The sequence below is a fragment of the Rhinolophus hipposideros genome (genome assembly GCF_964194185.1).
Source record: "Rhinolophus hipposideros genome assembly, chromosome: 1".
In the NCBI taxonomy this organism is placed as follows: domain Eukaryota; kingdom Metazoa; phylum Chordata; class Mammalia; order Chiroptera; family Rhinolophidae; genus Rhinolophus; species Rhinolophus hipposideros.
The window spans coordinates 20,459,368-20,485,545 of record NC_138047.1 but is presented as its reverse complement, the minus strand read 5'-3'; the positions used below and the strand labels follow the sequence as shown (position 1 = coordinate 20,485,545).

The 26,178-nt window shown below is 36.3% G+C and overlaps 1 protein-coding gene across 4 annotated transcripts in view; it reads right to left on the bottom strand.

The window, feature by feature from the left end:
- Window positions 1–26,178, bottom strand: part of ITGA8 (integrin subunit alpha 8) — a 167,951-nt gene that overhangs the window by 86,687 nt on the left and 55,086 nt on the right. For all 4 annotated transcript variants that reach the window (XR_013993892.1, XR_013993893.1, XM_081057808.1 and 1 more), the window contains 2 exons: window positions 18,334–18,539; window positions 15,235–15,426 (listed from right to left, as the gene is read on the bottom strand). Coding sequence is in view for 2 of the 4 variants with exons in the window: in XM_081057808.1 (XP_080913934.1) it covers window positions 15,235–15,426; window positions 18,334–18,539 (398 nt within the window). In the remaining 2 variants the exon portion in view is untranslated. The remainder of the gene's footprint in view (window positions 1–15,234; window positions 15,427–18,333; window positions 18,540–26,178) is intronic.

The following is a 26,178-nucleotide window of genomic DNA, read 5'->3' as shown; positions in this document are numbered from 1 at the left end:
TAGCCACTTTGGAAGACAGTTTGGTGATTTGTTATAATTTGAAACATACTCTTGCCATACAACCCAGCAATCTCCTTGGCATTAACCCAAAGGAGTAAAAAAATGTATGTCCACTCAAAAGCCTGCCCATGGATATTCATAGGAGCCTTATTCACAATTGCCAAAACTTGGAAGCGATTGAGATGTCCCTCAGTAGGTGAATGGATAAACAAACTATGGTCCATCCAGACGATGGAATATTACTCAGCACTAAAAATGAATGAGCTGTCAAGCCATGAAAAAACATGGAGGAACCTTACACGTATATTCCTAAGTGACAGAAGCCAGTCTGGAAAGATACATACTGTATGATTCCAACTATGTGACATTCTGGAAAAGGCAAAACTATGAGACAGTAAAAAGATCAGTGGTTGTCAGGGTTTTGAGGGCAGGGAGGGATGAATACTGTGTTTCCCCCAAAATAAGACAGGGTCTTATATTAATTTTTGCTCCAAAAGATGCATTAGGGCTTATGTTCAGTGGATGTCAACCTGAAAAATCATTCTAGGGCTTATTTTCTGGTTAGGTCTTATTTTCGGGGAAACATGGTAGGTGGAGCACACTTTATATGATACTATAATGATGGCTACATGTTACCTATACATTTATTTATCCAAACCTATAGAGTGCACAACACCAACAATGAACCCTAATGTAAGCTATAGACTTTGGGTGATAATGGTGATAGTGATAATCAGTGTAGGTTTGCCAATTTTAATAAATGTCCCATTCTGGTAGGAAATGTTGTGGAAGAGGGACGCTTTGCATGTGTGGGCCCTGGGGATATATGGGAACTCTCTGTACTTTTTGCTTAATTTTGTTTTGAAACTAAAACTGCTCTAAAAAATAAAGTCTATTAAAAAACAACCTTAAACTGACAAATGATATGTACCATATAAATGTAACAGCCATGTGGTTAGATTTCTTTTATCTGATGACTTATACTTACTACTTACAAGTGGGATATGATTTGAATCTATTGAGGACAGAATCTGGGGTTAAATATTTATGGATTTAATCTTATTTGTGAAAGGTTGTATCTTAGAAGCTGGTTCAGATGTGTGGAGGGAGGCATTTCAGGTGAGTAAGGGAATTCTAACCTAATTTTTAGAATCATTGATAACCAGCTTTGGATATAAGACATGATTTTCCAATGTTGACTGCCTCTTCAAAGGTGAGCCAGAAATGGAGCAGATAAAGGTTCTCACAGATCTTTACATCAGAATAAACAAAATAGAAATATCTATTTTACAGACATGACAGTCTCCCACCTTTGATGTGTTCATTTAAGTTAGAAAAGATAAAGTCCGCATATTAAGTTACTGAACTTGAAAATGACTATTGCTAATCTTTGTTTTGTACTTTCATAAATGCAGTTCTGAGTATGGAAAACACTCATTCTCAACCTGGATATGTGATTTTCTATTTTAATTCAGACCTGTGAATTTCTGAATTGAAACAGAAAATCACACATCCTGATTCTCCCTGGGAATGCTATCACAAAAATAGAAGGTCAGTGTGTTTATGCATGGTTGGGCAGGTACAAGTGGGTATGTCAGGTTCACCTCATCTGTACATAGAGCAATGGTTTAACTCTTATGATATAAGAATCACTGTAGCGTGAAATCAACCATAGTGGGACTATTTATACTATGGAAATTGGTAAATGAGACCGATTTGGGCTTTCCTCCACTGTAGATCTGCTTATCAAACATTTACCACCACACCTCTGAATATAAAGACACATTTCAAGGTTGAAGGCACAGACAGTGTGGTTTCTTGAGAAGTGTGCTGAATGGCTCCCAAACTATCTGCCTGGTTAGTTATCCACCAGATCTCAACCCTCAGCAGGAGTTGAAGGTGGCCCTAAGGCTCTTTATCCCCAGCACGTCCACACTGCCCTGGCATTACTGCTGCACTCACCTGGTTCAGTGCACTGCTCTCACCTGGGCTACTTTGATGGTTTTTGACCTTAAGTTTCTTTTTCATTATGACTCATTCTGCTCATTGCTAAAGACTAACATTCTTGAAGTGTCATTTTGAAATATAAAACATATTCTCTTATTCCATTATTTTCCTAGCAAAGCACCAATTGTTTGACATGCTATTCAAGGTCCTTTATTATCTGTCTTAAGATTTCATTGACTCTCTTCTCATCAGTTAGAACCAAATCACTTCCAAAATTGCCTTTTCATATCTCTGAATCTTTGCTCATGCTGTGTTCCTTTTCTGGAACACCTTCTCCATAAAAATCACTTTATAATCACACCTGCATCTTAAGACCCTGCATAACTTCCTCCATGAAGCCCTCTTTGAACATCTTTGCTAGAAGAACTTTCTCTTTGCCTTCTCATTCATTATTTTTTAACCTTCTTAAAACTCTTCCCATATGCTGTCTTGTATTACAATCAATGGTTGGAACCTTTATGTCCATGATTGCATTATTTCTTATGGGCAGGAATTATGTTAAATTGTATGACTATGTCATTTATAAATAATATTTAATGATTGCTACTAGGTGCTACAGTGCTAAATGCTTTACACTTATTATCTAACTTAACATCTACAACACCCCTTTAAAGGGGAAATATTATTAGTCACAGCTACACCCATTTTACCAATGAGGACTGAGGCTTGAGGAGGTTGAGTAACTTATCAAAGTTATACAGTCAGCCATTGTTACAGCTAGAATTTGAACTCAGGCCCATAAGGGCAGGATCTTTGTTTAATTCAGAGCTGTATCCTAAAAACTTAGAAGAGTGCCAGGCGCATGAAAGGCAATACAACAAATACAACAAGTATTTGTTGAATAAATTAATAAATTGTATTCCCATAGCACATTCTCTTGAGTATTATATAATCAGTAAATATTTTGCTATCATCACCATCATATTCATCATCTTTAAAAATGAAAACAAATTGATTGGCTGGTCTCAATATTAGCTAAATATTATTAATGTTACCCAAATACCTGTTGTTGACAACTAAAATGCAAAACTACTGACTTGCACAATATAGGTTGAGTAATAAAAATGTAATTTGTTGATTTCAAGTATTATGAATGATTTGAAATGTAGCTATACTATACGGGGAACATGGCAATCTATAGAATTCAGTGCATTACAAGTATCACCTTGAAACCCAGATCTTGGTTTCTAAACACCATTCTTCAATAAGAAGAACTGCAGCTCTTTGAAGACTGGTTGATTCCAGGGCCGGGGCAGGGAATATACAAGGTGAGCCCGAAGTATCTCACCGTGTCAGAAAGTAAGGAAATGCTCATGAAAGGATGTGAATGTTAAAAGAACACAGGAACCAGCTGGAAGGAGTTCCCACTGGCCAAATACAGGACAATTTAAACAACATAAATAAATACATATAGAAATGGATTATAGCCATAAAATAAAATAAGTATCCTAAGTCCATACAAATATAACATTGAATCAATAAATGGGTAGAAGAGACATCTTTTTCTTACATTAAAATTGCAATTAATAAATGTAAAAAAAGGGAGATGTCATCAAAATGGCAGCTTGAGGTGAGACTCTGTAAAGCTACCCTGGAATTTACAACTAATCGAACAACAATAACCCACAAAGGACTCCCTGCATAGCAGACAGGCAAGATGAAGAGGCCCACTATTGAATTCACCTAAAGGTGGGAGAATCACACGGGGTGGGGGGGGGGAGGAGGGAAAGGAGAAGTGTGGAGACGGAGCCGCGCAGGCGCAGGACGCAGACCTAGCTCAGTGCTCAGAGCTCGCTGCATCCTAGAACTACCGCAGCTGCGGGAGAGGGAAGAACTCGAACTGCTTATGGCCCACAGGGCTGAGGGGGCAGCATATAACACGGCTGAACCCAACACTCACGTCAGAGACCTCGGAGAAAAGACTGAGGGAAGAAGACTGAAAACGGTGGTATAAGCCCTCACTGCCGCTGAGAACGGAAGCCTTAGGCACTGAGACTAGCCGCCCCCTCCCTATCCCCCCAGAGCTCACCCCGCCCCCACATGCCTGGTGCTAGAAGCGGAACAGTAGCAGTGTCAGATAAGAAGGACAGAATATTTGCTGTTCTGAGAACTGTGGACCGCAGACAGAGATTTGCAGCCCAACTAGTTCCGGCAAAGGGAAAGGAGCTGTGGAAGCTGGACTGGCTGTGGTGGTGGTCTCTGCCATTGCTCTGGGCCACCTTTCACAACTCGCCCCTGGCCCCACCTATCTGGGCGGATCCCTGCAGCAGTAAACAGAACTGCTGAAACATACGGGCTCTGAATCTGGTGCAGAAAGAGGTTTGGAACTTCAAAAGCTTTCCACATCCCAACAGGAACGTGGCACCCTATGACCCAGGCAAACTGTTAACAGAGGAGAAGCCCATCTCCCAGGGAATCCCCCCATTGTGTGAGAAGCTGTACTAGTGCAGAGAAAACATAGCACTACTGTGTGACAGAGGAAAAAAAGGCTGCAGTTAGAGAGAAAATAAAACATTCTACCAACAAGTACTGGAAAACAAAAGAAAGACCTCTTCCTACCAACCTGTTGCAGAAGCCACTTCCGTAGATGTCTAGGAAGAGAAATAATAAATCAGTAATTGCCATGAATAACCAAGGCAACAAGACTGCTCAGAAAGAAAGTGAAAAGTCTCCAGAAAAGGAACTTAAAGATATGGAAATATGTGACTTAAATGACAGAGAATTCAAGATTGAAGTTCTGAAAAAAACTCAATGAGATGCAATTACATCACAAAGGCAATTTAATGAACTCAGAAACACAATCAAAGAACAACATGAGCATTTTACGAAAGAGCTTGAAATTTTAGAAAAGAACCAAAGAGAATCTCTGCAGATTAAGAATTCAATAGAAGAAATTAAGAATGAAATAACCAGCTTAGGTAGTAAAGTTGACCAGATGGAGGAAAGAATCAGTGACATCGAAGATAGAAACCTGGAAATTACACAGATGGAAGAACAAAAAGACTTGCGACTTAAAAAAAATGAAAGAACTCTAGAAGAACTTTCTGACTCTATCAGAAAGAGTAATATAAGAATAATGGGCATACCAGAAGGAGAAGAAAGAGAGAAGGGAACAGAGATATATTCAAACAAATTGTTGATGAGTACTTCCCAAACTTGTGGACAGAACTGGAGCCTCGAATCCAAGAAGCAAATAGAGCACCTAATTACCTCAATCCCAACAGGCCTTCTCCAAGGCACATTGTATTGAAGCTGTCTAAAATCAACGACAAAGAAAGAATCCTCAAGGCAGTCAGGGAAAAGAAGATGGTAACCTACAAAGGAAAGCCCATTAGATTATCATCAGATTTTTCAGCAGAAACTCTACAAGCTAGGAGGGAACTATTGAAAGAGAGAAATTATGAGCCAAGAATAACATATCCAGCAAAGTTATCCTTTAGATATGAAGGAGGAATAAAGACTTTTCCAGACATACAGAAGCTGAGGGAATTTTCTAATACACGGCCTGCACTACAAGAAATACAAAAGGAGGCTATTCGACCACCAACAGGGACAATTTGTGGCAACATAAAAAGGGGGAGAGTAAAGGCCTGAACCAGAATATGGGAATGGAGAAAGTAAGCATGCTGAAGAAAATGGAATACTCTAAATATCAAACTTTCTTTTACATGAACTTAAGGGTAACCACTCAAAAAAATATCCAGAACTGAAATATATACTGTAATAAAAGAAGAAACAGAGGAAAACGTCATAGAATGCCACCGCACAGAAATAATAGACAACAACAAAAAGACAAAGAAACAATGGAGACACAGCCTTACCAGAAAACTAAAGATAGAATGACAGGAAATCCTCACGTTTCAATAATCACCCTAAATGTAAATGGACTGAACTCACCAATAAAAAGGCACAGAGTAGCAAATTGGATCAAAAAACTAAACCCAACCATATGCTGTCTCCAAGAGACACGTCTCAGCTACAAGGACAACCATAGATTCAAAGTGAAAGGGTGGAAATTGATACTCCAAGCAAATGGTACCCAGAGAAAATCAGGTGTAGCCATAATGACATCAGATGAAACAGATTTCAGGGTGAAAAAGGTAACAAGAGACAAAGATGGACATTTCATAATGGTACAGGGGACTATACAACAAGAAGACATATCAGTCATCAATATTTATGCCCCCAATCAGGGAGCACCAAAATATACCAAGTAACTACTAACTGAACTAAAGGGAGAAATTGACCAAAACACAATTATACTAGGGGACCTAAATACATCATTGACAGCTATGGATAGATCATCCAAACAGAAAATAAATAACCAAATAGCAGCCCTAAATGACACATTAGATGAAATGGACATAATTGACATATATAGAGCACTTCATCCTAAAACATCAGACTATACATTCTTTTCGAGTGTACATGGAACATTCCCAAGGATAGACCATATATTGGGACATAAAATCAGCCTCAGCAAATTTAAGAAGATTGAAATCATACCAAGCATATTCTCTGATTACAAGCTTTGAAATTGGATATCAACTGCAAAAAGAAAGCAGGAAAAAACACAAATACATGGAGATTAAACAACATACTTTTAAAGAATGACTGGGTCAAAGAAGAAATTAGAGGACAGCTCAAAAGATACATAAAAACAAATGACAATGAAAATACATGCTACCAAAATTTTTGGGATGCAGCGAAAGCAGTTTTAAGAGGGAAATTTATATCATTACAGGCTTATCTCAAGAAACAAGAAAAATCCCTAATAAATGACCTCATGTTACACCTTAAAGAACTAGAAAAAGAAGAACAAGTAAACCCAAGGTCAGCAGAAGAAAGGAAATAACAAAAATCAGAGCAGAACTAAATGAAATAGAGAACAAAAAGACAATAGAAAAAATTAATGTGACAAACAGCTGGTTCTTTGAAAAGATTAACAAAATTGACAAACCCTTGGCTAGACTCACTAAGATAAGAAGAGAGAAGACACTAATTAACAAAATCAGAAATGAAAAAGGGGAAGTTATCACAGACACCACAGAAATACAAAGGATCATCCAAGAATACTACGAAGGACTATATGCCACCAAATTCAATAACCTAGAAGAAATGGACAAGTTCTTAGAAACATATAGCCTTCCAAGGCTGAACCATGAAGAACTGGAAAATCTAAACAGACCGATCACCAATAACGAAATTGAATCAGTCATCCAAAACCCTCCCAAAAGTCTGGGACCAGATGGCTTCACTAATGAATTCTACCAAACCTTCAAAGAGGATCTAATACCAATCCTGCTCAAACTCTTCCAAATAATTGAAGAAGAGACAGTACTCCCTAACTCATTTTATGAGGCCAACATTACCCTGATACCATAACCTGGTAAGGACAACACACACACACAAAAAAGTACAGACCAATATCTCTGATGAATACAGATGCAAAAATCCTAAACAAAATTCTAGCAAATCGAATACAACAATGCATTAGAAAGATTATTCACCACGACCAAGTGGGGTTCATGCCCGGAGCACAAGGATGGTTCAACATTTGCAAATCCATCAATGTGATACATCACAGAAACAAAATAAAGGACAAAAATCATATGATTATATCAATTGATGCAGAGAAAGCATTTGACAAGATACAACATCCATTTGTGATCAAAACACTTAATAAAATAGGTATAGAAGGAAAATACCTTAACATAATAAAGGCCATCTATGACAAGCCCTCAGCTAATCTCATAATTATTGGTGAAAAAAATGAAGCCCTTTGCTCTACGTTCAGGAACACGACAGGGCTGTCCCCTATCACTTCTGCTTTTCAACATAGTGTTGCAAGTCCTTGCCAGAGTCATCAGGCAAAAGAAAGAAATAAAAGGCATTCAAATTGGGAATGAAGAAGTTAAATTATCACTCTTTGCAGATGACATGATGCTATATATAGAAAACCCTAAAGACTCCACCAGAAAGCTATTAGAAACAATCAACGAATGCAGTAAAGTTGCTGGCTACAAAATCAACGTACAAAAGTCCATTGCATTCCTATATACTAACAATGAAATCTCAGAAAAAGAAATATAAAAAACAATTCCTTTTGCAATTGCAGCAAAAAGAATAAAATACCTAGGGATAAACTTAACCAAGGATGTGAAGGACCTATCTGCTGAAAACTATAAGACATTTTTGAAAGAAATTGAAGAAGACACAAAGAAATGGAAAGACATTCCGTGCTCACGGATTGGAAGAATCAACATAGTTAAAATGGCCATATTACCCAAAGCAATATACAGATTTAATGCAATCCCTATCAAAACCCCAATGGCAGTTTTTAAAGAAATAGAACAAAAAATCATCAGATTTGTATGGAACCACAAAAGACCCCGAATAGCCAAAGCAACTTAAGAAAAAAGAACAATACTGGAGGGATCACACGCCCTGATTTTAACTTGTACTACGGGGCTACAATAATCAAAACAGCATGGTATTGACAGAAAAAAAGACACATAGACCAATGGAATAGAACTGAGAACCCAGAAATAAAACCACATAAATATGAACAGATAATTTTTGACAAAGAAGCTAAAAACATACAATAGAGAAAAGACAGCCTCTTCAATAAATGGTGCTGGGAGAACTGGAAAGCCACATGCAAAAGAATGAAACTGGACTTCTATTTGTCACCATGTACCAAAATTAATTCAAAATGGATCAAAGACTTAAGCATAAGACCTGACACAATAAACTGCATAGAAGAAAACATAGGTACTAAACTTATGGACCTTGGGTTCAAAGAGCATTTTATGAATTTGACTCCAAAGGCAAGGGAAGTAAAAGCTAAAATAAACAAATGGGACTATATGAAAGTTAAAAGTTTCTGCACAGCAAAGAACCCATCGACAAAATAAAGAGGCAACCCACTGAATGGGAGAAGACTTGCAAACAGTGGTTCTAATAAGGGGCTAATATCCAAAATATACAAGGAACTCATGAAGCTCAACAACAAAAAAACAAACAACCCAATTGAAAAATAGGAAGAGGACCTGAAGAGACATTTCTCCAAAGACATACAGATGGCAAAGGACATACAGATGGCAAATAAACATGTGAAAAAATGCTCAACATCACTAATCATCAGAGAAATGCAAATAAAAACCACAGTGAGATATCACCTCACCCCAGTCAGAATGGCTATCATCAACAAGACAAATAGTAAAAAGCGTTGGAGAGGCTGTGGAGAAAAAGGAACCCACATACACTGTTAGTGGGAATGCAGACTGGTGCAGCCATTATGGAAGGCAGTGTGGAGGTTCCTCAAAAAATTACGAATAGAATTACCACATGACCTAGCAATCCCTCTCCTGGGTATCTACCCAAAAAATCTGAAACCATTTATCCATAAAGACACGTGTGCTCCAATGTTCACTGCAGCTTGTTTACGGTGGCCAAGACATGGAAACAACCAAAATGTCCTTCGATAGATGAATGGATAAAGAAGTTGTGGTATATATATATACAATGGAATACTATTCAGCAGTAAGAAAAGATGATATAGGAACATTTGTGACAACCTGGATGGATCTTGAGAGTATAATGCTAAGTGAAATAAGTCAGACAGAAAAAGCAGAGAACCACATGATTTCACTGATATGTGGTATATAAACCAAAAACAACAAAAGAACAAGCCAAACAAATGAGAAACAAAAACTCATAGACACAGACAATAGTTTAGTGGTTACCAGATGGTAAGGGGGGTTGGGGGGAGGAAGATGAGGGTAAGGGGGATCAAATATATGGTGATGGAAGGAGAACTGACTCTGGGTGGTGAACACACAATGGGATTTATAGATGATGTAATACAGAATTGTACACCTGAAATCTATGTAATTTTACTAACAATTGTCACCCCAATAAATTAAAAAGAAATAAATGTAGAAGGAATGATGGAAATAGAAAATTGCAATTAGGCAGTAGTAATTGTTGAAGGCAAGAATCATCAATGGAGCTTAGTTTAGTGGGCAAAGGTCTGATGAGAAACAGTATGTTTGCATAGTCTCGTAGTATCTCTCCAAAGATACTTATTTCAAAAGAAAAAGTAGTGACTTTACAGTGGGAAACCTGGCTGATATCATTGCAAGCAAGTGACCAAAGTGCAAAAAGACAGTAGCATCAATTGTGTGGTATTCTCGCCCAAAAGTAACCCAAAAGTAATCAATGACCCCAAAGTAATCATGAGCAAACATCAGACAAATCTAAATTCAATGGCATTCTTCAAAATGTCTAGCCAAACTCTTCAAAAGTGTCCAAGTCATGACAGCAAAGGAAAATCAAGGGATTGTCACAGATTGGAGGGGACATGACAACCAAATGCAATGGATTGGATTCTGGACTAAAAAAAGAACACTAGTGGGACAAATGGTGAAATTCTATTATGAGAATTTCAATAGGTCTATAGATTAATTGGGATCTAATTTTACTATGGTTATATAAAATGTTAATATTAGGGGAAGCAAGGAGAGGGTTTATGGTACTCTGTACTATATTTGCAACTTTTTTTGTCAGATTAAAATTATTTTCAAGAAAAAAAGTTTTGTCTAGTTTAATCAATTTTTTTTTTTTTTTTTTTAAGATAGAACCTTAATAATCTACCCAATATTACAGAGAAATCTAGGGAGGCAGTAAGTCTAGATCTTAGATTATGGAACCAAAGAAGTTTAGAATTTAAAAAGATCCTTGGAGAAGCACTTACAGGTGAGGAAAGTGAGGCCCAGAGAAGGAGAGTTACTAAGGTCACACTATCTTTGGAGAACGGGTTTTAGAACTGGTTCTTTAATCTCTCCATTCATTTTTACTTCTCTTTATGGCACTGCTGATTCAAATCCCAGAACTCTTTCAGTTGACTTAATCACGATTCCTAATGTCTTTTTATAAGAAATGTAATATTCTAATTTCTAATGTGTTTATAATGAAATCGTGAAAATCTTGCTCAAGAAGAATGTAATGTTTTGCTTTTCATAAAAACTTGAGTAGCAGTTTGAGAAGTACAAATAGACTTGACTATAAGATTTAAACTTAGTTCAACTAAACTTCATATTAATTCAAGGAGCTCAAGGTTTGATTACAATACATTATTCTCTTTGGTAAAAGCTATCCTCTTATTTCTTCTCTTGTGTAGCTTCTCTTGCTTGATTGTTTGCACGCAGATGTACACACACACACACACACACACACACTTATTAAGACAGAAAATGGGTCATTTTATTTCATTTGGCATAATTGTCTGTGATGGCTTCATGATATAATCATCATATAATTAGGGGCCTGAACAAGACAATGATAGTCTTGGCATTCAGCTCATGTTTTCCTCCAGTTTTTATTGCCTGTACGATTTCTGCTCCTCAACAAAACCAGTATTTCCCCTCCTCCACCCTCCAATGTCTGGACTATGCATTTAGCAGATGGCCTTGTTATACAATCATGTTTAACAGGATTAGACTAGATGATTGAATTTTAGGGATTCCTGACTATGACAGCTGTTTCTTCTCTGAAATGCTTTCGCTCAATTAATGTGTACAAGATCCTCCTCTGGCCAATCCTAGTTTTCCAATGAGCACCAGAGTAGAAACCTGAACACATCTATTTTTTGAATCGGAAAAAATTTTGGTGCCAGCAATGAAAATACTTATGACTCCTATTCATGTATGTATGCTGATGACAATATTTACTGTAAGAAGCCTAAAAAAAATATGGAAGGGTTAAGCTAAATGTTAGAAAAATTATTCCAAATGTTGTTTCTATAATAGAATCTATATATTTCTATAAATAAATCTCCCATGTCTGTCCCATTATACCATACTTTTCTTGGGTACACAGATCAAAATTCCAGAGTCATCTTTAATATCCCCTCTTCCTTACTCATGCCCCCTCCTCTACCTTCCATCACAGCCATTCATTACCAAGTCTTGTCAATTTTTCATTTACACTAGTTTGTCAGTTTCTTCCTTTCAATTGTCATCGTCATCACCCTAATTCAGGCCTAATTTATGTGAAATTAAATACCTTTAAATAGCTAAGGGGTTGAGAGGAAAGAGTATTTTCCATTCCTGGTACCCAGTAAATCACCATAGTGAGAAATGGGAAAAATGTCATTAGTTATTATAAATTGAATCAGGCTCAGTAGATAAAGTTATTGACTAGTAAATGTCCTCAAGTGACCTCTTTCTGATTGCTAAGAAGGGATAAAAAAGACATAATAAGTAACCGAAAAAATAAAGTGACTGATTACTAACATTACTGGTACACGTATGCCTCACCTCCCACTAGGATGGCTGAGTGCTGGAATTGTGTCATAGTCCTATGTGTCTGGGGCAAGGGAAGCAAATCGCATCTATAAATTAAGCTTGAGGACCATGGAAATTGAATAAGCAAAAGGAAATAATACCAACGAGTGTGCTTAAGAAAAGGAATACCTCCAAAATATAGTCTTGTCTTACAGCTTGACTGAAGAGCCACTATTTATTAAACTATGTTCTGTATAATCTCATTTTAACTTAAACACATCATCTCATTTCATATTATATAAATAATCTCATTTCATCTTTATACCAACATATTATAATCTAATTTTACAGATAAGGGCATTGAAATTCAGCGAGGTTAAGAAATCGTTTCACTCGTATGTAGCTAGAAAACAGTGGAGTCCATGATTATGCTGTCCATGTGCAGCATCCTGGAACGCAGGTTTTCAAATTCCTAGGTGGCCCAATATGTCTGTGCCATTAAGTAGCTTTGATTCTGCTCATGTTCATCAGCTTGATAGCCTTTCCTATTCTAAGCCCTTTCACAACGTTTTGTAAACATTCTTTGCCAACCTAGAAAGTTCAAGCACACACAGCCCAGTCAAGTAGGTATCACTGGCCCCGTCGTACCAGATAAAGAAATGGAAGCTCAAAGAAATCAAATAACTTGTCCACTGCCACACAGCTCATCAGTGACTAATGGGGGACTCTGCACCCAGATGATCTGATTTCCCTTTCCCTGCTCACAGCCACTCTGTAAAAATCAGATTAAGTCCGAATCTAGAAGTGACTGCAAGATTAAGGTTTTCTGTCATGGTGGAAATGGAGGCTAGACAGCTAAATGGAATTCACGGATACAAAAAATGAGGGAAGTTGCATGTCTAATTCCTGAATGATGCCTGCAGATTTCAAGTCGACTCTACAAGTTAAAAGAATCTACTTGCCTGCCTCTAAGACAGTTTCCTCTCAATAGGCTGCTGGGAACTTGGTGTCAATATAAAAAGGCTTTGAGTGGCATTCTTTTCTTCAAGAAGATGAGGATGAGGGAAAATGTTATAGGGTCACCAATCACGAGACATCTATATTCCCATTGAAGAGGCAGAACTGGGACTAGAACCAGATCTACTAACTAAGATGAACCCTGAAAGCCTCAAGACTCTCTTGAGGGATAAGAATTCAAGGACGGGGCATTAATGGTCCTGTCTTAATGAAGAACATTTACTTGACAGACAGATGGCTATACACTGCATTAATGTCATGAGTCACAATACATCGAATCAGGCTCAGAAGATAAAGTCAGTGACTAGTAAATGGCTTCAAAGGCTTCAAAGGTCAAAGGACCTTTCTCTGATTGTTAAGAAGGGATGAAAAAGATAAAATAAGTGACCAATTAGTAATATTGCACTTACTTTAGTTTCTCTGTTCCCTGTCCTACTCCTCCCTGAAGGGAATATTCTTTGACAGAAAAGTTGTTTTCTATTTCTCTTCTTCCTGGCCCTTATTTAGGCGACTTCAAAGGAAGTCGATGGACTGGCTATGTGACCCATACGTCCTTTATCTCCTTTCCCTTGTGGAGGCAGGGCCACTCTGTCTGTCAAGTTCCCTGGCACTAAGGAAAGACAACAACCATCATGAAGAGCAGTACTTTCTAAATTAACTGTCTAAAATTGCAACCCAGGAACTGCGTATTTTGGGGGAAATAATCATATAAGGAACCTAATTTAGGGATAATTTAAAATAGAATATATTATGTGTGAGATTCCTCCCCACAAAAACACTAACGGTCACTGATTAGACGAGTATAATGTAACCAAAGAAAATAAATTTAACTAAATGCTCTTGAAATTGCCGGAGGCAGGATGCATTGTGTGCAATATAGTGGCAACATGCTTGGAGCGCATTAAAATGTCTGTGTTAGAGCCATGAGAGATTTCTGGCAGATTTATAAGAATATGTTGTGGTATTCTTTTTCCTGATCCCAGAGGGGAAGAGAAAGCTGAAGGATTGAAATTAGTGATGTATATTTAGGCAGTAAGTTGATTGGAACCCTGCCCCAAACCAGAAAAAGCTCTACATATGGAAAATACTCAATTAGGGGAGGGGTGGTGGAGAGAGACAAGGTTTTAATAAATAGTTGAAGCTGTCAGTTAACTATTAATGATTTCTAAGTATTTATTGAAACCATCTTAACATAACCAACATAAAAGTGAAAAGTGAACCATAAAACCAAGAAGTCTAATGTTCTCTGTTAAAAACCCTGATTACTGAAACAATTCTTTAAGACCAATCCATATTTTCATACAGCATGCACAAAAGATGAATTATGCTTCTCTGTGTTATGGATTTCCGTGAGTTTTCAATATGAGTTAGGTCATCAAGGATGGTTTATGATTTCTATCATGAACCAGTTCTTTTCGCTTCCCTTAAAAATATTCAATCTGTCTTTGTAAAACCCCAAAGTATGGCTGGAAAATATTTATGCTCTAAAAACGTGAGCTTTAGAACAAAAATGTTGAGGTTCATCAGTTAATTAGTAGGACCTCTGAGCTCAAAAGGGAATTATGGGGTTAAAATAAATTGCTCTAGAAAGGTATCTATTCAGTGCAAGCTGTCTTTGTCAGTGGAGACCAAATTATGGAGGGGTTTCAAGTAAAAACTTTTGTTGCAAAGTTGACAAATTTTATGTCCAATGCCTTTTTTAAAAAGCCATCTTGCTTTTCTTGACAGGAAAAGGAGTGTTTGTTTTGTCTGCCTTCAAATTCTCATGAAAGTCACTCTGGAATTGTACACAAAAACCTGTGCCGTGGGCAAGCCTGGCCTCCGCCTGTCTGAGAGCTGCTTACACATGATACATTTCCCAGAGAATGTGGGCTCTTTCTAGGAAGTGGCCCCTCTCACGGGGAAAGAAAGAAAACCTTACCTGGGTAATCATTCTTGTCTATGTCTGAATCTCCTCTTAAAGTAAAGCCGAATCCGGAAGGGACGGCCTGTGAGGCCCACACTCCTTGCAGAATTTGGGAAGCCTCGGTGTTTAAGCCATGCTGGTTCCCGTTGTAAATGAGTACTCTCCCTCTCTGATTCTGGCCTGCAAAGGGTGCACCGATGGCGACGTCTGCAAACAGACACACGTGGACATTTTTTTTAAAAAAACAAGAACATTTTAGAAATAGAATTAAGTACAATTGAAGAGCAGTACCGTCCAGTCCAAATGGCTCATTAAGTTTCCCATGCACATAGGTAGGACAGCAGCAAATGTAAGTTATTTGTTGTCTTTTATCCATTCAACAGATATTTACTGAGGGGCTACTATGTGTTGGATACAGTTGGTATAGCTGTGAATCAGACACTGCTTGTAGAAAGTTTATATTCTGCTGCAGATACTAGACAATTTGAATAAAGAAATAATCAAGAAGAGAACAAAAGTGACAAATGCTGTGCAGAGACTTAAAAGGATTGATGTGATGGAGAATGATTGGATGGCTATTTAAGAGTAAGTGGCCACACAGATGTCTCTAAGGCTGATATTGAAACTGAAATCTAGGGATTAGAAGGAATGAGCCATATGGAATCAGAGGGACGATCACTCCAGGCAGAAGGGGCTGCTGTGCAAAGGCTCAAAGGTGGTAAGAGCTTGTCCATTTGGGGAATAGCCAGTGATGGTCACATGGGAACGCAGTGAGTGACAGAGAGACCTGGATCAGACCACGGGGCTGGCTGGACCAGGTCAGGCACCTTTGCTGGGTACTTCAGAGGTTTTTATTAAAATAGTAAACCACCTCATTCATAAACAATCTTTCATTTAGTGATTACATCGTCCTGCGAGGTAGGCAAGACCCATTTTATAGTTGAGGACTCTGGGAAACCTAGAGAGAGCCCTATTGACTGACTCCCACTTAAATATGGCATTGAATGAAAATTATCTTCTACACCTGTGTTCATCAAGCTTGTTCTAAATGATAAACATAAATACTTAGGTTTATGTGAAAAAGTTCCAAACCACCATGACATAATTGTCTACCACAGTAGATGACAGTATGTGTCCTCATTTTGTTATTCATTCATTTCTCTTTATTCCTAGGTACGTCTGATAAGACTGAATAAATTGTGAATCGATTTTGATTACATAATGAGGATTATAAATCCACTTTCATTTAACAGGTAAAGATACATGATCTAAAAACTCAGCTTGTTGTAGGAAATAGAGATATTGTCATATGTCAGGTAGAAAGGAGCACTGAGCTTACTTCTTCTAAAATCCGTGACTTTGTATCTGTCCCCTTGGCATTAAGTAAGTTGGGCATTATTTACCCACTTTATACTCAAAGTCACCATGGCTTAGAGAAGGAGAACCCCTTCTATGTCATGAAAAATGCTTCTCTTAGCTCTTAAAAATATCATGAACGGTTTGAGAGAAAAGACACAAAAGAAAATATGATGAAAAAGATGGCTCCGTTGATAATTTAGCATTCTTTTTTTCACTTCGGTGCCCAGGAATATGGCAGTTTTTTAAAACAGCAAATCAGTTAAACATGAACTTGTCTTTTTTTTTTTTTTAACTTTCTGGAACCATGAGCATTTAATATGCATTTATGTTTTATGATATTTTAAAAATTACTAACCATGCATTGCTGAGATGTTTGTTTCAAAGAAATCATAAAAGTACAATACCAAATACTAAAGACCAATATCTGCCAAAGGTCCTGATGACCTGTTAAAAGTCCACTGATCTGATGCGAATACTAGAGCAAATCCTACTACTTCCTCAAACTTCAAACAAGAAAGCTACAAAATGTTGGTTCTTAACCTAACGGCCCTGAAAATATATGCAGAATTTTGTGTGAGCTCGCATGATTTTCTGAGGAAAGGGTTCTTATAAGACATTCATAAATTCCTAACTTAAAGAACCACAACCTTAAATTAAGAATTTAATACTACTTTACTGCAAACACTGAAGCTGACTTTCAGCTAAAGTTTATAAACCAAGTAAAATTCAGCATCACCTATCCATAACCCATAAAGGTTAATCAGATGGCAATATATTTGCTAATATAGCAACATGTATTTATTTGTCTTGATTCTGTACATATAGAAGATTCTCTAGTTCTCCTCGAGTCACTAAATCCAAATATAAATTTTAAAAATAATTGTTGCCTGTATTTAGAGCTGTTATATGATGCTCTAAATCAATGTGAGAAAATTTCTATGTAACATCTATGTTATTCAAAACAAATATTTCGTTGTTTTTGAACTTTAAAATTTCTCAATTATAGTTGATATTCAATATTATTTCATATCAGTTTCAGGTGTACAGCATAGTGGTTAGACATTTATATAATTTATGCAGTGATCCCTCCGATTAGTGCCCACCTGGCACTATACATAGTTATTACTATATTATTCACTATATCCCCTATGCTGTATTTTACATCCCCATGACTGTTTTGTAACTGCCAATTTGTATTTCTTAATCCCTTCACCATTTTCACCCAGCCTCCCAACTTCCCTCCCATCTAGCAACTGTCAGTTTGTTCTCTGTATCTATGGGTCTGTTTCTGTTTTGTTTGTTTACTTTGTTCTTTAGATTCTACACATAAGTGAAATCATAAGGTATTTGTCTTTCTCAATTTGACTTACTTAACTTAGCATAGTACTCTCTAGATCCATGCATATTGTCGCAGTGGTAAGATTTCATTTTTTATGGCTGAGTAATATTCCGTTGTATATATGTACCACCTCTTCTTTATTCAATTGTCTATTGATGGATATCTAGGTTGCTTCTATATCTTGGCTATTGTAAATAGTGCTGCAGTGAACATAGGGATGCATGTATCTTTTTGAATTAGTAAAACATATATATTTTAAGTTGCCATGAGATTGTTTATACTTTAGTGAAAACCAATAATAGTAACTGTACCAAACACGACACTGTGAATACTTCAAAAGGTCCACTGTTTCCTTCATGACACAGTAACGTTAGATTATGACACATAAATGATGTCCACACATTGGTGTAAATTACCATTGTATCCATCTTGGTTCAGGTCTCCTAAATGTGCCACAGCACTGCCGAATCTTCCAAAAACCTCCGTGCCTGCGAGGACCTGCGGGTCTCCGAAGACGAGAGCGCTCACTTGCATATACAGGTAAACCTGCCCTACTTCTCTAGGGTTACTCTCAAATTCTCGTTCCATAAAGAGAGGTGCCCCAATCAATATGTCATCCATTCTGTAGGGACAAAAGAGAGAGGTCATTACACTGGCGAACGTGGGATTCTTTTTGGTACATTTAAAATCAACTAGATCAGTACATTTTCAATGATAGTCTTCCTTTTGCAAGGGACATTTTACAATCATCCTCTTTCTTTCATTGTTTTGTTATGTCTACAGAATAGTATGTGGTAAGTCAATCAGAGTTGTGAAATGATCGCACTGAACTTTTTATGTTAAAAGTGACTGCTTTAAGAAAACCACAGATATTTCTCCCTTTTCAGCGTTTGAGTGCATTTCCAGAAACTAGCTACACAAGTAAAATATATCAAAAGGCCTAAATAGGTTTTGCTAAAAGTGGATTAGAGGTTGTCTTGAATTTATATGACTATGTTTAAATTATGTTGCTTTACAGTAATCGTGTTTAAAATAAATGTTGTTCTCTTCTTTCCTGTTGTTACCTTCATTTAAATAAAACAGAGCCCAGAGAGGGTTATAGTACAGGCTAGAAAGATAAAAAGTAAAATTTGTGTTCTTAAAGAGAATTTATAGTTATTTTTTGTAAATGTAGATATTATTATAGTAGAAAACTAATAGATAATTTTTAAGGTTAAAAAAAAATTCAAGGAACAGACACTTAACCAAATTGTTTAGCGATAAAGACATAACCAACAAGAGAATAAAAACCAAAAATCGTTAAAAGTGTTTCCTTCACAGAGCTAGACGGCAAAAAGAGGAATAAAACAGAGCCTTCTAAGTTATTTGTTTTTTTAAAAAAAACATACAGCTATATTATTGTTACTTAAAAAGGTTTAAACAAAGTCACATCAACTGAAATTCATGATTTGATCTGTACAAATGACCTCCACAAAAATTTGCCCGAAGAACACGCCTATCTGGGAGATGGAACAATCTGAAGAATGACGTCAGACAGAAATACAAATCTGCATTTGACTTTCATGCCTAGGCAGATTAGGTAATAGGCAGAAGTTTGCCAAGGAAACTAATTACTAAATTATCATCATTAATCTAAAAGGCAGGAACGAGGAGGGAACAGTTACAGAGTAAGACACTTCCTTTATAGGATCTGCAAGACATTGCAACATCACTCTGACCCACCTCTCTCTCCAACTTCTTGACTTCCTTGTGGTGGTCATGTACTGTTTATTTCTCTGTATAATTCAATAGCCGTCCTGCGTACTGACTATATTTAAGGTACTGTGGCAAGTGATTAAAGAATACAATGACTATTAGGTCAACTCGGTTCCTAATTAATTTACAAGTGAGGTCAAATTGCTACTCAGACAACTATAAACAAGGCAGAGTCGGAAAAAGAATAACTAATCCAAGTTAAATGCTGAGGATTCTGGAAACGGAGAGAACTGATACTTGGAAGGCATCAAGGAAGGCTCAAAAGGAGATGGCATTGGACCTGGGTGGGATTCCGACTGCTAAATCTAGAGGCAGGCTTTCTAGATGGCGGTGCTGTGAACCAAAGTGAGGGTCCCTGCGTGGAGTTGGGCAACAGTGAGTGTGGTCCACGCAAGTGGGCTCTGTGCTAGAGTGATACCAATGACTTTAATTGGAAAAGTGAAATATAGAAAGAATTTTTAAAATTCAATAATACAAAATAGAAATAATAATAATATATAATAATAACATACAATATAACATTGTTATGTATTATATAACACCATATATTATTGTTATATATAAATAATATTATATAAATATTGTATATAATATAAACAACAAGAAAACAACCCATTGAAAATTGGGTGAAAGATCTGAATAGACACCTCATCAAAGATGATCTACAGATGACAAATAAGCATATGAAAAGATGCTCAATATCATATGTCATTAAAGAACTGGAAATTAAAACAACAATTCTGCACCACTACACGCCTATCAGAATGGCCAACATCCAAAACACTGACAACACCAAATGCTGGCAGGGATTTGGAGCAACAGGAACTCTCATTCATTATTGGAGGGAACACAAAATGGTACAGTCACTTTGGAAGAGAGTTTGGTGGTTTCTTACAGAACTAAATATACTCTTACCACATGGTCCAGCAATTGAACTCCTTAACATTTACCCAAGCGAGTTGAAAACTTATGTCTACATAGAAACCTGCACATGAATGTTTATAGTAGTTTTATTCAGAACTGCGAAAACTTGGAATCAGCCAAGAGATCTTTCAGTAGGTGAATGAATAAACAAATTGCAACACATCCAGACAAACAAACACTGACAGCACCAAATGCTAGCAAGGATGTGGAGCAACAAGAACTCTCACTCACTGCTGGTGGGAATGCAAAATGGTTCAGCCACTTTGGAAGACAGTCTGGCAGTTTCTCACAAAGTTAAACATATGTTTTCAGTGTGATCCCACAATCTTTCTCCTAGGTAGTTACCCAAAGAAGTTGAAACCTTATGTTCACACAAAAACTTGCAATTGCCAAGCATCAGAAGCAACCAAGATGATCAAATATATGGTGATGGAAGGAGAACTGACTCTGGGTGGTGAACACACAATGGGATTTATAGATGATGTAATACAGAATGGTACACCTGAAATTACGGAATTTCATTAACAATTGTCACCCCAATAAATTAAAAAAAAAAAAGAAACAACCAAGATAACCTTCAACAGGTGAATGGATAAACAAACCTTGTCACTTCATACAATGGAATATTGTTTGGCAATAAAAAGAAATGAACTATCAAATCCCAAAACAACATGGAGGAATTTTAAATGTCAATTGCTAAGTGTAAGAAGCCAGTCTGAAAAGACTACATACGCTGTGATTCCAAGTTTATTGCATTTTGGAAAAGGCAAACTATAGAGATAGTAAAAAGATCAGTAGTTGGCAGGGGTTGGGTGAGCAGAAGGATGAACGGGTAAAGCACAGGACATGGTTAGGACATGAAACCATTCTACATGGTACTACAAGAAGATACACAACATAATGTATTTGGTAAAACCCGACAAACCGTGCAACACAAAGAGTGAACCCTAATGTACACTATGCACTTTAGTTAGTTACGTGTCAGTGTGGGTTCATCAGCGGTAACCAACGTACCACACCAACACAAGATGTTAACGATAAGGAAACTGAGGGCGGAGGGGAGTTTGTATGAACTCTCTGCACTTCCTGCTCAATTTTGTTGTAAACCCAAATCTGCCCCCCAAAAATAAAGTTTATTAATTCAACAAACAAGCAAAAAGAAAGACAATTGGAAAAATAAGTTGAGCACAGATGACATGAGAATAACATGAGTTTTGACATCCTACTGATCTAGATTGAAAATCTGGCTTTCAGTAACCAGCTGTGTCCTATTGAACAAGCTACATTACCTCTAAAATGCGGATAAGATAGAAATAGGCTACTTCGTTAGATATATCACTTAAGATTTCTCTCTGTATCTGCCTCCAGATGTGCACACATATACACAGGTTATACAATAGTATTTAATAAATGATAGTTATCGTGAAGGCATTGGGCTACCCATTGATGGGAATACACAATATTTTACATTATAACAGTGCAAACAGAAAGAGTTCCTGTTGAAAAGGCAAAATGCATTCCCTTTTCCCCTTCCTGCTTTGCAGGAACCTGGTTGCCTTGCTTTCTGATATTATTGTTGCCTGTATGAAGAGGCATTTGTTAAACACTTGATTGTGTATGTTGTTGCCTTGTAGCTGAAAGACGTCTAAAATCCCTAGTTCTGTATTTCAGAGATTGAGCAGGGCCATTTTCTCATTCTATATAGGAAGGACACTATGTCATATAATTGGTCTCTGAGGGGAAGAACATGACATGGACTGACACAATTGGTCCACTACATTTCTCACTGCCAACAGCGAGTCCTAGAAATGGAAAATTAGTTGACCGATCATTGTGGAACACTAGCAAATCCAAGGAGTCTTTGGATTCTGAAAGTATTTTATAACAGCACTGATTTATTTTTTTAGAAATACATGTCCCTAGATATTGAAGTGTAAGTCTTCTAAAATGTTCTAAATGCCAAAAAAAAAAAGAGAGAGAGAGCGAGAGAAAGACATTTGTTCTTAATTTATAATTGTATTCTCATAAGGTTGAGAGACAATAACTGTCTTGGATGCAATTGGTACAATGTGTCTTGTAGAATGCTTTGCACTTAGTGTCAATATTTTTTACATTAGCAATACCATTTAAGAGGCACAATGTATATTATTGTTTGGGCTGGTGTTTTTAACTCTCGGTTTGCAGCTCATTAGTGGATTGTGAAATAAATTTAATGGGTCTTGACAAGCAATTTTAAGAAATGAAATAGAATACAATAGAAAATATCAGAGTGAATGCATTACACATAATAATGTCCCAAGAAAATATTGTTCCATGAAACTTTTGTTTCAGTTTTGTGTATGTGTATTGAGTTGCAATGTCAAATGTATTCCTTAAGGACCAGGAGGCAAAGAAATCATTAAAAAACCACTGCAGTAGGCTCGGTGTACTATTAGGTTATTTCAAAATGTATTTGTCAAATCTTTCCCTTTCTTGAGTATGTCCAATTCAAGTTTAAAGTTTTTAAATATTTATTAGTAAAAATTATTTTCACTGAACTTCAGATAGAATAGTTGTGGAATAGGCTGCTGGGTGCCATCCTAAGAGACTCTTTACATAGTAATAGCCTGGGTGAGATATAGATTGATATAGATATATTCATATATCTATATATTTGTATATCTATCTATATCTATCTATCTATCTATCTATCTATCTATCTATCTATCTATCATCATCATCATCTATCTATCTAAAGAACAATGATGAAGAAATAATATTAATGATCAGGTTTTCACCAAAAAGGTCATGTTGGTGGTTTGGATGAGATTAAGTTATTATTTAAAGGGATTTCATAAAAATAGAATATATATACTAAATTTAATTTTATCTGAAATGTCTACATTAAATTTCTGTGTAGCTTTCACACAGGTTTTATTGGTGTCTCTTTTGTATGTCTAAATCTACTCTAATCATACCATGCAAGACTCAATTTCTCATCTTTCACATGTCGTTTGATATAGAAACATTATAAATATGTTCCTGAAAAGCAGAGAGTAAATATAATGCTATAGAGAGGGTAAGAGATACCACCAATGAGAATATTCAATATAAAGAATCTGAATTCAAGTTTTCTGTAGCCAAACAGTGTTAATGTGTTGATTTAATGTATAAACTTTTCTATGTTTCTTTTTCCCCAATAGTACATATTGGGTGCTAATGCTCTTGACTAATTTTCAGAATGTAGTTATTTATTAAAAGAATATAGATTAGGAAACTGTATACTAGAGTTGATATGTAATTAACTTAATTATTTATGATAGGCAAGATCTAATATAGCCTATCAATTATACTATAGAAATCAATTAAATTTAGTTTCTTTATGTTTTAGTTTTCTAGAGTTCCTACTTATTCAGTTATAATGCTCTCTCCTGTTTGAGAGAACATACTTGGACTAAATCTAGCGCTAAAACGTAGTCACCCAAAAGCTGCTTCCTTTCAAATCACTTTTTTCTACAATGCTCTCAAGTTAACTAACTGCTAAAAATCTCTTTAATGTTAGCTCTTTTTGGCCCTTCAGAGGCTAGAAACAATCCAATGGATTAAATTGTAATTCTGTGAATTTCGGAAATCGTATAAATACTATAACTTTCAAAAGCCATTAGAAAAAACTCAGATGTGCTTGTTTAGGCTCAAGATGAAAAACACCATCTCCATTTGTTGTTAAGTTTGTCCAAAAATTCCTAACAGAGTTTACACTGACAGAGTTTGTAGCTCTGGCTATCTTAAGATAACTAAACCGAAGTGAATTTCACCAGCTTTGTTTACATTTTCAGAACAGGCACAGGCTCGACAATACCAACCACCAACCAGCACGCATGCAACTGTTTGGTCTAAACTTTTGAAATCCACTCATAATATCTGAAGACCTTTTTTAAAATAAAAAAATGTGAGGTGAACATTCCCACCAATTTACTTATCTGGTTGCGTTACTTAATGGCACTATCTTTTTTTTCTGTTTCCCCCTGATCTTGAGATTTCGCAGCATTTGTAGGGAGCTTGCTTTTGTCATTTAATGGATAGAGAAGATGACATATGCTGTCCAAGAATGTTCCCTAGGTAGCCTCATGGACAACAGCACTTAATTATCTCTTGGTGGGAGAAAGGAAAGTCTGGTTTGATCCCACAAAACGTGGGGAGTCCTAACTTCTGAACCGTAAACACTCAGCTAGCCAAGTGATGTACTTAATCCTATTTTGAGACACTGCACAACATCCACTCAGGTCCAGGGTTTAAAAGAAAAGATTTAGGCTATTAAAAAAAAAAGGCTATTGGAAATTAGGAATTTGGGGGTGAAAATGGGAATTAAATCTCAACTCTAGTACTGAACTCTGCTGGATAAGATTAATGTTCACTGATAATTTCTTAATCACTGATAAATGCGGAAAAGCTAGAAAATGTTTTGGAATTTTTTTTTTTTAAGTAGCAGTTCCACAAATATTTGGTGATGGAAGGAAATCTTACTCTGGGTGAACGAACACACAATGTGATATATAGATGATGTAATACAGATTTGTACACCTGAATCCTATGTATTAGGTTGGTGAAAAAGTAATTGTGGTTTAAAAGGTTAAAAATAATTGCAAAAACCGCAATTACTTTTGCACCAACCTACTAACTTCACTAACCATTGTCACCCCAATAAACTTTAATTTAAAAAAAAAGTGTAGCAGTTACAGACACTGTAAAATTATTTATGAATTATAGCTAGTGACTCAGTAAAATGCAGCAGACAAGTGTGGATTTTTTTTTTTTTTTTTTTTTTTTTTTAGCATCTCTACTGTTTTATTTTGTGCTCAGTTGATGGGAGACTAATATTTTCATCAAACTATTAAAATGAATGAATTTAAAGATATAAATGTAATAAGTGTGGATTTTTTTAAATTTAATTTTTTATATTAGTTTCAGGCGTACAGAATAATGATTAGTAGTAGTGTAGCTATTTTAATATAATCAAACAAACTGATTTTTCTTATATGCCATGACACTAAAAACTATAACTGAAAATTATTTTAATAGTTCTTTTTAGCATCATTAAAGACAATCTTAATGTTTTTTGGGTGAAATAACTTAGAAATTATGATTTTATATTTTTAAAAGGTGGACGTAAGACCCCTTGCTTATAAAAGTAATGGAAATTGATAAAATTCACACTTAATAAATAGGAATGTAGATTCTTACGAACAGCCAAAATACAGTAAAACACTTGAAACACATGAAACGCATATACTCATGTTATTCTCCTACTATAACCCTTAGTTAAGGTTATTGGAATCTCTGTGTATTGTACATGTATATGTTATGTATATACATATATAGACTACATGTTTTACATATGTGCATATAGATGTAGATAGGTAACAGCTATCCATATCTATCTATCTATCTATCTATCTATCTATCTATCTATCTCCGTGATGTATTTATCTTTGTAAATCCATAATAGCAGAGAACAGAATGGTGGTTACCAAGGGCGGGGAGGTGGGGGAAAGGTGAGATGTTGGCCAAAGGGTGCTCAGGTGCAGTTATATAGGATGAATAGG